This window comes from Callospermophilus lateralis, chromosome 6 (genome assembly GCF_048772815.1).
Source record: "Callospermophilus lateralis isolate mCalLat2 chromosome 6, mCalLat2.hap1, whole genome shotgun sequence".
Classification (NCBI taxonomy): domain Eukaryota; kingdom Metazoa; phylum Chordata; class Mammalia; order Rodentia; family Sciuridae; genus Callospermophilus; species Callospermophilus lateralis.
Genome location: NC_135310.1, coordinates 119,240,380 through 119,256,990, shown reverse-complemented (window position 1 = coordinate 119,256,990; position 16,611 = coordinate 119,240,380). Strand labels below are relative to the sequence as shown.

General features: G+C 43.4%; 1 protein-coding gene across 11 annotated transcripts in view; it reads left to right on the top strand.

Moving 5' to 3' along the window:
* Anks1a (ankyrin repeat and sterile alpha motif domain containing 1A) overlaps positions 1-16,611 on the top strand; it is a 182,306-nt gene that overhangs the window by 78,520 nt on the left and 87,175 nt on the right. For 5 of the 11 annotated variants that reach the window (XM_076858861.1, XM_076858860.1, XM_076858869.1 and 2 more), the window contains exons 4-10: positions 914-976; positions 8,397-8,693; positions 9,420-9,495; positions 9,781-9,882; positions 9,988-10,089; positions 11,864-12,060; positions 16,312-16,404. In XM_076858861.1, the coding sequence (XP_076714976.1) occupies positions 914-976; positions 8,397-8,693; positions 9,420-9,495; positions 9,781-9,882; positions 9,988-10,089; positions 11,864-12,060; positions 16,312-16,404 (930 nt within the window). The remainder of the gene's footprint in view (positions 1-913; positions 977-8,396; positions 8,694-9,419; positions 9,496-9,780; positions 9,883-9,987; positions 10,090-11,863; positions 12,061-16,311; positions 16,405-16,611) is intronic. The other 6 variants (XM_076858864.1, XM_076858870.1, XM_076858863.1 and 3 more) reach the window with 3 other exon arrangements.

The following is a 16,611-nucleotide window of genomic DNA, read 5'->3' as shown; positions in this document are numbered from 1 at the left end:
TGTATGTAGCTGTTAATCAGCTTTTCTCCCTGACCTGGGGATGTATTTTCTGGATAGGTAAGCAGCAGACACTTAAGATCATCAGTGAGAATGTTTGTCCATAACATTTGGAATGAGAAGCATCTCTTTAGAATTGCCTCTTTAGAATCTAAGTGTGATTTTACTCCTCCTGACTGCAAGGATGATTTCTATTTACTGGAGGAGATATGTGAAGAAGCTTGCCTATGGGACTGGGGCTGTGACTCAGTGGTAGAGCACTTGCCTAGCTTGTGTGAGGCACTGGGTTTGATTCTCGGCACCACATATAAATAAATAAATAAAATAAAGATCCATTGACAACTAAAAAATATTTTTAAAAAAATAAAGCTTGCTTATAACTAATATTCTTCGATGTTGAAAAATCTGGCCACCCATTAAAGTCCTTCTCATCTAAGCAATTGGCATCACCCATTTCTAATCCTGTCTTTGCCCACTTTCGCCTTGGAGCACAGCTGCTTGAAGTTTGAGCCACTTCAGTCTGCTAGCTTGTCCTGCTCACGGCCACCTCCTGCCTAGAGTACTCCTTGGTGGGTGGGACACCAGCCTAGTGCTCTGAGTATCTGGCAGGCAGGTGGGTGGGGCAGGGACTGGGCAAGATGTCTTCAAGTAGCTTGAAGAACCTAATGGATCTAGTTAGTTACAAGAACTACATTGATTTATTTAAAAACCATTAATGTGGTTCCATTTGGATGCTTGGATAAAAGGGGGGTAATGAGTGAGGTGCCTTAGAGATTGTCTTCCCCATTAACTTCCTTGTGACACATCCAGAGGGCACACCTGAGTTCTAGTGTTGGGCCCCTGTGGGACTCTGTATTGCTTTGATATATTTCATCCATTTTATCATTACACTTTCTTTTTCCTCTCCTTTTTGTAGAATGCTCTTGAGATCAAAGAACTCAAAAAGTACGGCCCCTTTGACCCTTATATCAATGCCAAGGTGTGTACTTTGCTGCCAGGATTTCTCTGCATCATTTCTCCACTCGGTACCCCCTCCATGGCGCTCTCTGGCTTCCACTCTTGTCCACTCAGGCTCCTCTTTGTCCCCCTGACTGTCATCTGCTTCAGCCCATCTGCTTTTGGCTTGTCTGAGAATAGGAAAATGCAGCTGCAGTAGGTTTTGATTTTATTTTTACAACTAATGCTAATTCTGGAAAGGTGGAGAACATCTGAAATGGTAGGAATAAAGAGATAGAAGGGATCACATTATATACTTAATTTACTATTGTGATTTCTAAATCATTTAAATTCAAAAAAGAAAATGCAGTCAAATTAACTTACTTTCGAATAAAGATGGATAAACAATTAAATTATATTTCTTGGAATTAAGATTCTTATTTTGGTCTGCCTTCTATGTATTTTTTGAAGTGGAATCTGATTTTCCTTCAGATTTCAGTAGCTGGGGTGGAAGTGTAGGGGAAAGACACAGGTGACTCCAGCTTATTCTTTTAAAAGCTGTTGCTTGCCGCTTTCTTCTCATTTCCTGGAGTTTGTGTTTCTCTTAGATGTTCAGGCCAATCTCTCTAGCCATTAACTTCACTTTCTGCTTGTCACTCTTGACCCATGAAGGGCTCTGACACAGGAAACTGTGTTGCAGGACCAAGCAGGGCGCTTGCCTGGTGGTGGGCACAGGTAGTGGCCTAATAGGCCTGGTTTTGATTGGCCCAGCCTCAGCACCCAGGGCCTTCCCCTGCTGCCTTTCTACCCGAGGTTTGATTGAAATTGTTTACTTTTTGACAACAATCTGGAGTTTGGTTGAGGTGCTACATTATCTGCCTTAGCTACTGTTTAGTTGCTCTGAATACAGCTGCCGTGGGGAAGAGACACAAGGTACTTCTGATGTTTACAGACTCAAGGCAGAGATTTCATGCTTTTCTTTGAGAAAGTCCAAATGTAGCAGCTCCCCAAAAAATGACCTGGGAGGGCCTTGGAGGAGATTTTCATTAGCTGTTGGGCCTTAATGGTGGAAAAGCCTTTTGATTTGAGGTGGTAGAACACATTGGCCCTGTTTTGGCCCATTCTTTAAAATCTTTTTTTTTTTTTTTAATTTGGTCTTTTTAGTAAATTCTTATCAAACAGGCAGATTCTATACTTCAGCTGTTTTGTGGATGGCACACAGCAACAGAGAACTCACAGGTCCCAGGCTTTCCTGTCAAACCTGAATAGGTTCTAGGTGGCTACTTTTTGGTTTTGTTAGCTTGAACAAATTGCTTAATTTGTGCCTCAGTTTCCTTTTCTGTAAAATGGGTCATTACCACCTATTTACCTTGCTGGATTGTTTCAGAATTTTAATAAGTAATAGTAAAACACATTAAAGTAAAAATATCAGCAACTAATGATATTTAAAATCCTCATTTTTCAAAATCTGTGTGATTATAGTAGTATTTTTGAAAGGGCATTTTGGAATCTTTGTGGCTAGTAGATGATGTTTAGTGAAACGTTGCTCCATTGCTCCATTAGTCAGGATTCTGTTTTGTGGGAAGGGACCTTGAGGTTGTTATTTCCTGCAGTGGTTCATTTAGCGTATGAAGCTTTGATTAAACGCTATAACTTTGGTTCTCAGAGGTATGTTTTCCTATCCTTTGGTTTTGCACATCTCAAGGAAAACTAGTTTAAATGTAATAAAAACATACTTCTTTTGAAACCCTTCCATCTACTCTGACAGGCCAAATGATGCACCTGGCGGTGAGGGGAGGGAGGTGCTGGGTTGTTGGAGGATGGAGGTCCCGTGGAGCCTTGCCAGCCTCACTAGGTTTTGTCCTCAGTGGCTTTTATTGACTTGGTTTGTGTCGAGGAATTGATTTACTAAGTTAAATTTGAATGCTAAATCCTATCTAGCACTGGTAAAAAATTAGAAGTCTTAGGTGCCTTTTGGGGAACAGATGTGGTTTTCAAGAGCTTTGATGTTCCTTTTTAACATTAGGGGCCTCTCCTTTTTCAGTAAGTCAGTATAAACCAGTGCTTATGTGAATCATGCATAGCTAAGGTGGAACTATGAAAATTGTTCATTTCCACTGAGCAAGGTGGCACTCACCTGTCATCCCAGTGACTCCCGAGGCTGAGACAGGAGGATTAGAAATTCAATGCCAGTCTCAGCATCTCAAAAAAGTTACTGGTGTAGGGGCTGGGGTTGTGGTTCAGTGGTAGCATGCTTGCCTAGCATGTGTGAGGCACTTGGTTTGATTCTCAGCACCACATACAAATTAATAAAATAAAAGTCTGTTAACAACTAAAAAAAAAAAAAGTTACTGGTGTAACTCAATGGTATAGCACCCCTGGGTTCAATCCCCACTGCAACACAACAAAAGTGTTCACTAACCCCTCTGTTGAAACAATTTTAACTCAGTCTGGCCATCATAAAGTGAGCAACATGCCTATTTTTCTGTTCACTTAAAGATAATTCATAGTGTCAGAGCTGGAAGGGACTTGAGTTTTTTTTTTTAGACTGATTGTCTCCAAACGCTCCTGAGCTTGTCTGAGTGCATCAGAATCACCTGCGAAGCTTTTAAACAACTTTTTAAAAAAAAAAAAAAATTTCAACTTAAAAGAGGTTCTAATAATAATAATGCAGTGAACTGCATATATTCTTGTTACTCAGATTGTTAACACTTTGTCTCATTTGCTTTTCCTGTACACACACACACACACAGGTCTTGCTAAGTTGCTGAGGCTATGCTTGAACTTGTGATCCTCCTGGCTCAGCCTCCTGAGTCAAGATGAACTAGTCAAGATGAAGTCATAGCATTATGACTCTTTGATCCTAAATTATTCGATTAGTTCTTCAACCTTAGTCTCTAAAAAGCAAGGATATCCATTTATAAAACCATGATATAATTATCATATTCAGAAAATTCAAAATTGATACAATATTATTATCTAGGATCCACATTCACATTTTGCCAGTTGTCTCAGTAATGTAATGTCCTCCCCTTAATCCCCAGTGGTACGGAACCCAGGGGTGCTTTACCACTAAGCTGCATCCCCAGTCCTTTCTATTTCTCATTTTGAGGTGGGGTCTTGCTAAGTTGCTGAGGCTAGGTTTGAACTTGTGATCCTCCTGGCTCAGCCTCCTGAGTCTCTGGGATTATAGGTTTGTGTCACTGTGCCCGGCATCCGATAATATGCTTTAGAGGTTTTCTTTTTCTGGGTCAGGATCCAATCCATGATCATACGTGATATGGAACAGTTCCTCAGCCTTTCTTTACTTTTGTAACAATGACCTTTTGTAAGAGCACAGGCCAGTTGTTTTGTAAACTGTTCTTCAGTTTAGGTTTGTTCGATATTTCCTCATGATTGCATGCCATACATTTTTGGCAGAAATGCCACAAAAGTGACATTATATCATTTTTTGTTCATTCTGTCACAAGGCACATGATCTCTGTTTTCTTATTCTTTTATTTATTTTTTTTTTTTAGTATTTATTTTATTTTTTTTTTTTGTAGTTGTAGATGGACAGCATGCCTTTATTTTATTTGTTCATTTATAGGTGGTGCTAAGGATCGAATCCAGTGCCTCACACATGCTAGGCAGGCGCTCTGCCACTGAGCCCCAGCCCCAGCCCTTGTCTCATTCTTGATGATGAAGACTGAGTGCTTAGGCTGATGCCTGCCAGATTGGGAAGTTTTTTTTTAACATTGGTTTCCTGGGCCTTCCTCTCTGAGGTGCTTTCTTGGCAAGTCTGATATTAGACCAGCTATTAGTTGTTTTTAAGCCCCTGGTAATCCAAAAGGAAGCTGGTTTGAGAACTTCTGATTTAGGCCAACTTTCCACCCTGAGCAAGGATCATCTTCCTTTGTCGTCTGAAAGGTCAGCCATCTGTTCTTTATTTTATTTACTCATATGTTTGTTTTTCTTAGTGATAAACACAAGTCATTACTGCCCAACAGCCTCCTCTTGGATTCCACTGATTTTTTTTGTTTCTTGTTTGGCATCTGTTTTCCTAAACCTTCCATCTTTTGGTTAGAGTTCTGCTTTCCAGAGTTTACAGAGTGATTAAGAAAAAGAGAATTAAGTATTAAGACTAAGTCCAACTTTTCTTTTTCTTTGAATGATGGACTCAGTTATCCTGTTTTCTCTGTCTTCTCAAACTCAGTAGACCCAGTGTTTTTTCCAATTACGATATTTCTAGAGCCTATATTGTCCTTGCCACAGAGAACTGTAGCCCAGGTGTCCTTAACATAGGTTTCTGTCAACAGTGGGCTGTAATCACTGGGAGGTGATAGTCCTCACATAGTTCCAAGAGAGAAAGGCTATGGGAGTTCTTCTGTATAAGCTTTCTGCTGCTTGTTGTTTTTGAATATATATAATAGATTGTGATTGGTGTCTTAAGATGGAAAGAGTTTGCACAGAGACCTCTTTTCTCTTAGGGTCACTGACCACTGCAAGGAGAAATGAAAGCGAGTCTTAAGGCGGGATGGAATGGAGAGTTTGTGCAAAAGGCTTCAGAGAACATTGGAGTATTTCACCCCACTCCCCTCCCCCAGTCCACACTCATAGTAGTTGGGAACTCTCAAGGTATTGTGAGATCCCATATTGTTATTTGGAAGGTGTGAAAGGGAAGGAATCCAGATGATTAGCAGTCTTTTCCTCCCCTTGGAATCCCTCCCTTTCTTATGGGTCCATGAGTCAGCACTTTGTGATTTCTTAACCAAGAGTGGTCAAGCTCAAAGTGGAAACCGAAGTAAGAGCCTGTTGTGATGGCGTGTGTTCAGTGGTAGAGAGATGTGGTCACCACAGATGTGAACCCGAGAGAATTATAATTACCAGGCCAGATCTGGCAAGGCTGAGACATGCTGAGGTGCCTCCTACGCTGTGAATATGAGCATAACTTTCCGCAGAGATGTGGTTAGACCTTTTAACATGAGGCAGGAAATTTGCCAGTAGTGATCAAGATTTTTCTAAAGACCTTTTTTTCCCCCAGTCCCCCCAACTTTTTTATTTTGAGACAGGGTCTCCCCAAATTGCCCAGGCTGCCTCCTGCCTCAAGACTCCCTAGTAGCTGGGATCATAGGTGTGCACCACTGCTCCAGGCATCCAACAAGATTTTGCCTGTAGCCAACTAGCTTTGTGATAGTTGCCATTATTTTGGCAAAAAAGAAAAAAAATAAATACAATAGACTTTTCATTCTTTTTTCTTCCTTTGTTTCTGGAAGGGGCGGGGTGGAGATTGAACCCCAGCCCTCATGCATGCTGAGCATGGGCTCTACAAGCTTTGCTCCCAGCCTTGATATTTTGTTGTTGTTGTTGTATAATCTGGATTTTATATTTCTTCAGACCCTAATGTCATCCATTTTACAAAATCAAGGACAAATTATTCTAGATGTTGGGAGATAACTTGAAAATAAAAGAGACACTACCATTTGCTTCAGAGTAAACAGAAGCTTTTCTAAATTGGAGTTTTAATGAGAGTAAGCTGACTTCTTGGCCCTCGATGTCATGCTAATCTTGAGATTTAAACCCAGAGAATCCTCTTAAACTTCTTTGGGTTGCCAGCTGTGCTCCACCATCACTTGACAGAAAGCTCCTGTGAATTGATGATGTAGCTGTGTTTTCATCAGGAGAAAGCAAAGCAACAGCCCTGGTTCTGCTCGGGGAACTAACTCATGCCATAGCCTAATAGGAAGTTGGCTTTCCAAACAGGTGTTCCCATTGATTTGTTTGGCACAGCATTTGCTTTCTGCCCACTGTCTCCCCTTCCTTCGGACACCTAGGTTGGTGTGGAATTCGCTTGTGGGGCCCTATGTGTCATAGGAGACATTGCTGATGGGCTGTGTGCGCTCTGCGGCCAGGGAAGCTCTACTTCCTCCGCATCTGCTCTCCCTGAGCTGATTGAGATCAGTGCTGCTCCCTCCGCATTCTCTATTTATTTGTGTGCATTTACCTTCGCATGTGTCCCTGCTACGACCTTTTCTGTCCTTATTTCATTTTTATAATTTTCTTTGCTGCCATTCTGACCTTCTGGGGCCTTGCTCCCAGCAGCTCTGGATCTTTCTGGTTTACTTTGTGTAGATGTGAAAAATGATGCAGTTTAATGCCAGATCAAAAGCAGATGGAATTGCATGCATGTTTGGGTAACTCCTAATCTGTCACTTTTAATTTCATCATTAGAATTAAAGCAATTGTAGATATATTTAATTGTTACTGTTTGAACCACTGAAAGGTGCACAATATTAACTTGTTGGCCAAGCCTCCTCTTAATATTTGTTTTCCAAAAGTGGCCTCCTGGATAAATTTGGGAATCTGAAAATACTGTGGGAGAATTATTTTCATTAATGCTTCTCAAAAAAGAGAAATCATGGAAATTATTTCCACTGTAATTGCACATAATTAATATTGTTAAAAAAATAATGTAGTCGGTGGGCTGGGGGAGGTAGCTCAGTGGTAAAGTGTTTTCCTAGCATTCACAATACCCTGGGTTCTTCTCTAGCACTGCAAACAAAGGAACAAAAAAATCCCCAAACCTGATAATTGGAATAACTAACATTTTGCTTCTGATGGTTGAGAAAGCACAAACTTCTCCCATTTTAATTCCAGACTTTATGTTTAGTTTGAAACAAACTTGAGTTAGAGGTCCATGGGCTGTGAATTTGAATTGACAGCACCATCGCATTTGAATATTTTGCACCTCTCATGCTAAACATTCCAGCATCTGATTGTATTTTTCTTACATAAGAAATTCTTCCCTGTGCTGGCGGCTGTTTTAATGAAGTAGATACTGCATGCATTGATGGGTGCAGGTTCCGGGAATAGAAGCGGTGCGGTGTCAGGGTCCCGCGTTCCTCTGCAACCAAGCCAAGGCGTCCCTCTCCTGGATATGGCTGTCGGCTGATAACCTTGAGAGTGATGTTTGTGCTCTGCTCTATTATTTTCATTTTTGGCTGATTGATTTGCATGCAAGAAGTTACACAGATGACAATTTCTTTTTGTAAAGCTTGTGTGAAAGACTGTGGATGGTTGACAAATACAGAATCAGAACCACGGGTTGAACAAGTAGAAATTCTTGTAAAACCAGTTGAAGTTAAAATGAAACAATGGCAGTGATATGATTAGCATGCGTGCCAGGACTTCTACAAATGCCTGCCACCTTCCCTCATTCACTCTCCTGCCTTCCTGGAGATACACCCTTCACAGTACACAAGAATCTGCAAATGTTTGGGGGATATCTGTTCCCCTCTTGCAGGAACTGGGGGAAGATGTGGCTGATGGGAGCAGCCAGGCTTGTTTATGGTGGAGAATGCCTTATTAGTTGCCAAATATTGCTGCTATTTTTCTCATTTAAATTTCAGTGGTTTTATGTGTGTTTCCCCCAGCCAGATGCCAACCTGCCCCCTTTCTGACACGATGTGCTTGTTAACCCTCAGAACAATGACAACGAGACGGCCCTGCACTGTGCAGCACAGTATGGCCACACGGAGGTGGTGAAGGTGCTCTTGGAGGAGCTCACAGACCCCACCATGCGAAACAACAAATTCGAGACCCCTCTGGACCTGGCAGCGCTCTACGGGCGGCTGGAGGTGGTGAAGATGCTCCTCAACGCGCACCCCAACCTCTTGAGTTGCAACACTAAGAAGCACACCCCGCTGCACCTTGCAGCAAGGAATGGCCACAGGGCTGTGGTCCAGGTCCTCCTGGATGCTGGCATGGACAGCAACTACCAGGTAGCAGGGCGGTGCGCCACCCAGGCACCAGGGACTTAGACAGAAAAGGCATAAGTACCATGCTGCTGGGGGGGGTTCTTGTTTAGCTGTTTTCCATCACGTTTCGGATGCTTCCATTTGTTGACTCGTTTCAGTGTGAAACTTTAGAGACAAATGAGCTCTTGGAGTAAGATGGTTATTTTTTTATTTCTTTTCAGGGGATGACATATTGAACCCTGAAAAGACATGCTAATGGGCGTGCCCTCAAAACTGAAAAGTCTCATTATCTTCCTACACGTGTATTCCCCCTGCCCCCTTGTCCTTCAGAGTCTCCTCAGTGGAGGCTCCAGGGGACCGGGCACCGCCCTCCCTGTCAGCCTTCCCCACTGGGACGAATGGTTCCTTAGGCTCAGCATTGACTTATCCATGTTTGAAGTGAACGCATTTTACTTCCCTCTCACTTCTCTTCTCATGATTCCTTCCACTGGGAAGAACGAGTTGGGTTGTTTGATGGTGGCTCCAGGAGTGATGATTCCTCACACGTGGCCTCTGGTGGGCCCGGTGGCTTTGATGTATGGATCAAGCTGGTGGTTTTGGAACCCATACCAAAAAAGTTGGAAAGATAATGACAGAGGGCTGTGTGTAGTTTATTTTCCTGTCCCTTCTTATCTATGTCCCATTTGTCATGTGAAGCCACCCCAAACTGCCCTGATGACATCCTGCTCTGCGCTCTCATTTGCTTTCCAGACGGAGATGGGCAGTGCTTTGCATGAGGCTGCTTTGTTTGGCAAGACCGATGTGGTACAAATCCTGCTGGCTGCAGGTGAGAGGTCGGCAGCGCTCTTGTCTACACAGCATGCCAGGGATGGGATTGTTTGTCCCTAGGCTCCTCAGAGGGCGGTTTTGCTGGCTGCATTTGAACCCAGTGTGTTGTGTCTCTGCGGATTGGGTAGAAGTGTGTGGACCAGTCCTCAGTTACTAAATAGCTTCAGATGAAAAATATTGGGTGTGCTGCTTGGGAGCTGGAGGTGTCCTGGAATTTGACCTTCTGTGAGGCTGACTTAAAATAAATGCTCACTTGCCTGGTCCACCTGCTCTGCCTTTCTAGGAATTGATGTCAACATAAAAGATAACCATGGACTGACTGCCCTAGACACTGTGCGGGAACTGCCTTCTCAGAAGAGCCAGCAGATAGCGGCACTTATTGAAGGTATTGTCCATGTCACTGTTGGGGTGACTGGGGAAATACTAACCAGACTGAGGCACTTGTATTTGGTGCAGTTTCTTCTTCCCTTTAAAAAATCTTTCCATGTAGATCACATGACTGGAAAGAGAAGTACAAAAGACATAGAGAAAATCTCCACGCCCCAGCCAGCTCTCCTCTCCATCGCGGACTCCGTAGCACCAAAGTCTCAGGGTGAGGAGACTCTTCTCTGACAGGAAAGGGACTCTCAGCCTCAAAAGAGTTGAATGTTCTTGGGCAGAGTGGAAAAATCTCAATTCAAAAAATAATTTCAGGGGGTTGTGAGTACTTAATAAGTTCATGTTCAGTTCGTTTTTTCCAACTACTGTGTGAAGGTTTGTTGGACTTCAGCGTAGGTCTTTGGCCGTGGGCTTCTTTCCTACTGTGTTTTTTCTCTGCTTTTGCAGTCAGCTCTGGGATGTGTAGTTGGCAGGATCATCCCAAGATGAATTCAGATCTCGGTGAAACCTTTTTCTAACATACTTTTGTGCTTTGTGCATAGTTGACCCATAGTGTTTTTTTTCATAGGTGTATTCTGGTTGGTAGATGTGTACATAGCAGATTTTGGTAATATGTCATTTGGTCATTAGGTGTGGGCTGCAGTCCGGCCTGTTCTTCATTAGCCAGGATCTCTTTTCAGATTATTGAGTAGCTTTTGGGGGCCTTGGTGTGATGAATGACAAAGAAAGATTGAGTCTAGGGTGGTGGCCCAGTGGTAGAACGCTTGCCCAACATGTGTGAGGCCCTGGGTTCGATCCTTAGCAGCACATAAAAATAAATAAAATCAAGGTATGTCCATCTACAACTAAAAAATAAAATTTAAAAACAACAACAACAACAAAAGTGACCGACTACTTTCCCCCAATACAGATGGTAATAATGAAGGCTAGAGAAATGGAACAGATCTCAAAATGAAAAAGGGAAAGGGTCCTTCCAGAGAGAGCAGAGTGGATCCTTTTCCCGCTCCAGGGCAGAGGGTTAGCAGCGTCCCTCCAGCCGTCTCAGTTGTGCAGTCTTCATTTCCTTGCACTCGTTTTCCTTGACCTCCTAATCTGCTAGTAATGAGATCAGTCACTCAGTAAGCTCTTAGCTTTCAAGGGTTTACATTTATAGTTTTGACTATTTACAGTCCACCCAGAGACAGTTTCCACAGTCAATAGTTTTGTAGCCACAGATCCTGCCAGTGTCCTGGGGTTGTGGTTGGTGTTTGTCTAGCCAGGGGTCTCCCAGCTGCACGCCACCTCCCTTTCAGAAAGGCTCTGCTGTCCTCTGGTTTGCCTGAGCACATGAAGGCTCTTCCTAAAGAATTTAAAGGGGGGCTGGGGATGTGGCTCAAGCGGTAGTGCGCTCGCCTGGCATGCGTGCGGCCCGGGTTCGATTCTCAGCACCACATACAGACAAAGATGTTGTGTCCGCCAAATACTAAAAAATAAATATTAAAATTTTCTCTCTCTCCCTCTCTCTCACTCTTTCTTTAAAAAAAAAGAATTTAAAGGATTTGCTTCAGTTTTCAGTTATACTTTGCTCTCTTTTTTTGGTTAAGTTTATGTCCTCGTAGTATTGAGACATTTGGGGATTTCATAAAAGTTTTGGAAAGGATGCCTTATGGATGTCGAGGGGCTTTCCTTATCTCTTTATCTTTTCCTTTTTGGTGGCCAGGGGATGGATTCCAGGGCTGTGTGCACGCTAGGCAAGCACTTGCTACTGCTGAGCTGCACCCCCAGCCCTTTCATATTGAATTAGAGAAAAATCTGTTCAGATCACAGGATATAAAGAGCAGCTGAAATTCTGTATTTATTCCTGTCCCTGGAGCAAAGTGATCATTTTCCTTCTTGGGGCTAGTGTTTGTCAAGTTCAGATGGCTACAGAGGCTTTGGTCACCATAGCAGTTGGAGCCCTTGATTGTGCCCCCTCTTATTGACTCTTGTGTCCCCACCCTCCTTTCCAGGTGATGTGGAAAAAGCAGTAACTGAACTGATCATCGATTTTGACCCAAATACTGAAGAGGAGGGTCCCTACGAGGCGCTGTACAACGCTGTTTCCTGCCATTCACTAGACAGCATGGCCAGCGGGCGGTCATCTGACCGGGACTCGGTGAACAAGGAGACCGAGGCAGCGGGAGCAAGAACCGCTGGAGTGAGGCCTGTACGTGGCCCCAGGCCTGAGCCTTCTGGGGGCTGTGCATGCTGCTGAGGGGCCCTGGGAAGAGGCAGGGTGAGGCCTCGTGACCACTTGCATTTCAGAGGCCTGGATCCCACTTGCACTACTCCTCAGGCTCTGCCACGTCTCTCTTGCTCAGTGTGCTTAAACTGTATGGATCACAGTGACGTCGAATTTGGGTTTTCCAATTTCATTATAACCAGTTTGAGTCTTTCCATTATTTCACTGACTTCTAGAGCAAACTAAAGCCGCTCATTCCTGTGTAGCCTGGGATGCTTGCTGTATGTTGTTTGTTCTCTGGAGAGCAGAGTTATGCAATGAAATGAGTCCCTGTCCGCTCTGAGTACATGTCCACTTCCATTTGCCTCCAGGGAATTATCCATTTGATTTGGACAGAGTCTGTATTTAGCAGGGTCATAGCAAGGTTTGATCAGGCATAGCATTTATTAGTTTGTGGTATTTCTATTTTATCCAGTTACTACATCTCTAGCCACTAAAGTGTGAGGATGAGAACAGCTCTCTGCCTGTGCCATTCTCCAGCTCTGCCTTCCAGGCTCAGTGCTTCTTTCTGTAGTACTTGCTTTTACTGCTAGTCTTGTACATGGTTCTTAAGACTCCTGACTCCCTCTCTTCCCTCCAGGGTTATGCTGGACCTGAGTCACTGTCCCACTGGCGAAGCTGGCCTTGCTTTAATAGGATGCCATTGCTGACCCACCTTCAGAAGTGTTTTCAGACAGGTGTTATTTCTTCTTGTGTAGAGGCTGGCCTTTCCCTTTTGGTTGGAATCTGGCATATAACCATTTTTATTCTCCTTTGGCTGTCCTTGGTCTCTCCAGGTGTGTTCTGAGAATGACCTGTTTCTTAGAGTGTTCTTTTGTTGAACTCCTTACCATGTTCTGCTTTTCCCTGTAACAATCCCAGTATTTCAGTGTGGATCTTGGAGAGCTGGCTAGACTGTGTAGCCCATCGAGTGGGTGTTATCAAGGACTGTGATGAAACTTGTGAATAGTGAAAGCAAATGCATCCTCTGAGTACCATTACTGAGTGCTTCTTGGACAGCTAGTTGTTTTGTTTGTTTATTTTTGTTTTTTCACTTCTTTCACTGTTTGGCACAAATAAACGAATGTAGCAAATCCAACTATGGACGACCTTGCTTTAAATGGTGCTTACAGATGATCCCCATTAGGGGGAGCTGGAGCCTTTGCAAGAAGCAGCCAGTTCTGTGATTGATTTACTCCAGGCCCTTTGTTCCATCCTGCTGTAGGAGCCCAGCCTCCCCTGGTCTTGCTAAATAGAAACTGTTGCTTCTTGGGGTGCCTGCTTTGCCATTTTTGCTTGTATATGAAGGGTGTTGCTCTTCCATATTTCTGATCCTTGCTAATTAACTGTGGCCAAAGAGTACATCTTGGTAAACATAATGGATAATATATGTAAATCAGTTCTGTACTTCCAGGCTTCTGGTCCAACGTTTTCACCTTAGAAAAAGGTAAAAAGGCTTATGGGCACTTCTGTTTCCCTCTAGTGTCCCTGATAATCACATCTTCTTCAGAGGGCTTTTTTTTTTTTTTTTTTTTTTTTTAAGAGTGAGAGAGAGGAGAGAGAATTTTAATATTTATTTTTTAGTATTTGGCGGACACAACATCCTTGTCTGTATGTGGCGCTGAGGATCGAACCCGGGCCGCACGCATGCCAGGCGAGCGCGCCACCACTTGAGCCACATCCCCAGCCCTCTTCAGAGGGCTTTTGTATTACTCTTTTCAGGCTTTTTTAGCCTTGGATCCTTTAGGTTGAATCCTTTCTGCTAATATGTTTCCTCTGGTTTTCCTTAGCAGCTTTTCCCAAGTTTGGTTTACTGGTGTGTGGTGGGGGTGGGGGTAAGTGTGTGGATATGGGACTGCATCCTTCAGCTGTTTTCTTACATGCTAGCACTGGGACCAGGCCTGTTCCTGCGCTTTCAGAGTAAAGAAGGGTGGAGAAAATGGGACTTCATGGGAAATTTGATCTAAATAGCTTTGTTGGACATTAAAACACAAACCTGTTCTGGAGATGTTGCCATTGGAGATCTTCTGGTTCCAGAGACTGTGGGATACCTGATTCATTGAGGTATAATACTGAGCAGAGAAGCATGAGTTAACAGAGGGCTCCTGAATGGCAAAGTGGTAACACTGGGAGCTCCTGAAATGTGAGAAGTGACTTTCTTTGCAACTTCTTTGGGGATCTCACTTCATTCAAATTGACCTCTGCCCTGGTTTTCTTGAAGTATTGTTTTAGCCAACTAATATGCAAGCCAGGGAATGTGCGCCCTGTTTCAGGATCCCGTTCCCTTCAGTAGGAACACTGACTGTGAAGCACAGCGAGAGCTTGGGAATATAAACAGTGCTGAAGTTACAATGAGAGCAGTCACAGATCTCTCTTCAGCTTTTAGCTTTGGGTTTCCTTCACCAGGATCATCTGTGTAGTCTTAAAATTGTCTACCAATGATCTGTCTGACTGACCAGTGTCCTCTCTTCAGTGAGTTTCTTGCTGTAGGTTAGGAGTTGGAAAACTGCAGCTCACCAGCTGCCTATTTTTGTAAACACAGTTTTGTTGGAACACAGCTACACTCGATCATTTACATATTGTCATTCCTTATGTACTATATGTCTATTATATGACCCTGTAAGAAAAAGCTTGCCTCAGGGCATGGTGGCACATGCCTGTAATCTCAGTGGCTCGGGAGGCTGCCACAGGATTGTGAGTTCAAAGCCAGACTCAGCTATTTGGTGAGGCCCTAGGCAACTCATTGAGATCCTGTCTAAAAATAAATTATGAAAAAGGGCTGGGGATGTGGCTTAGAGTGCCTCTGGGTTCAATCCCTGGTGGGTGGGTGGGTGGAAGGAAGGAAGGAAGGGAGGGAGGGAGGGAGGGAGGAAGGAAGGAAGGAAGGAAGGAAGGAAGGAAGGAAGGGGCGAGCTTGCTTTAGGGCTGACAACTGACAAATAGTCCTTTTTAAAATGAGCTTAGGTCACATAGACTTTATGCACTGATGATATGGACTATTCATTAAAGAAGGAGGTGACTAAAGATCAGTGATTTTTTTGTTTTGTTTCGAGATGGGATCTCACTGTGTCGCCCAGGCTGGTATCAAGCTCCTGGGCTCAAGGGATCCTCTTGCCTCAGTCTCACAGGAAGTTGGGGCTCCAGGCATGTGTCTCAAAGATTGATTTAGAACTTCTTTTAGTGAGTGGCAATAGACCAATATTATCACATTGAAGTTTGAATAGGAGTTGATGTTTTATCCTCGATTACTTTTCTCATAACCTTGGTTTTAGGACCATTTCACCAGTAGATTCTTTTTTTTTTTTCTTTTTGGTTACAGGGGATTGAACTCAGAGGCATTCGACCACTGAGCCACACCCCCAGCCCTATTTTGTATTTTACTTAGAGACAAGGTCTCACTGAGTTGCTTAGCACCTTGCTTTTGCTGAAGCTGGCTTTGAACTCTCAACCCTCCTGCCTTAGTCTTCCAAGCTGCTGGAATTACATGCTTGTGCTACCGTTACAAGTTGATTCTTTTTTTTTTTTTTAATATTTATTTAGTTGTAGATGAACATTCAGTATCTTTATTTATTTTTATGTGGTGCTGAGGATCGAACCCAGTGCCTCACACATGCGAGGCAAGCACTTTACCACTGAGCTACAGCCCCAGCCCCCGATTCTTTTTTTAAATATTTGTTTAATGTTTATTTTTTAGGTGTAGATGGATACAACACAATACCTTTATTTTTATGTGGTGCTGAAGATCGGACCCAGGCCCCGCCCATGCTAGGCCAGCACTCTACCACTGAGCCACAACCCCAGCCCCTACAAGTTGATTCTTTTGATCTAGAGTTTCCTCTTCTTAGAGTAGACTGAAAACTGAGCCACAGATTTCCCTTTATTGAAGTTTTATGTAGGGCATTTCCCATCAAGCCAGTTAGTAGTTTCCAGTGCTGGTACTTGTCACTGTGGTCTAGGGTACAAAAGAGGTGTTTATGATCTTTGCTACAAACATGAAAAACCACAGAGCTTACTAATTGAAATGTGTATGTGTGTGCAGGGTTCTCCATCTGTTCAGAAACCAAACCTCAACTTTAGTCTCTTGGGGGAGTGCTTGACATTATTCTTTTTCAATTCCAATAGCTAAAATAAAGGTAAATCAGAAAGTTGGATACTTAAAGAAAGCAATAGAGGAATTATTTATTTTCTCTTCTGTAGAGAGAACGTCCACCGCCTCCAGCAAAGCCACCACCAGATGAAGAGGAGGAAGACCGCATAGATAAGAAGTATTTTCCCTTGACAGCTTCTGAGGTAGAGGGTTGAGGGTTTACTCCCATCACTGAAACATGGGTTTGTGGCAAAGTGAATCAGAGTGTGCTTAAAGACGGCTGTGCTCTCTTATCCCCCACTCCCACCCCTCTTTGTGGTTCTGGGGTGAACCCAGGGCCTCATGCATGCTAGGTCAGGGCTCTAACACTGAGCTACGTACACCCCAGCCCACTTTCTCATTATCTTATT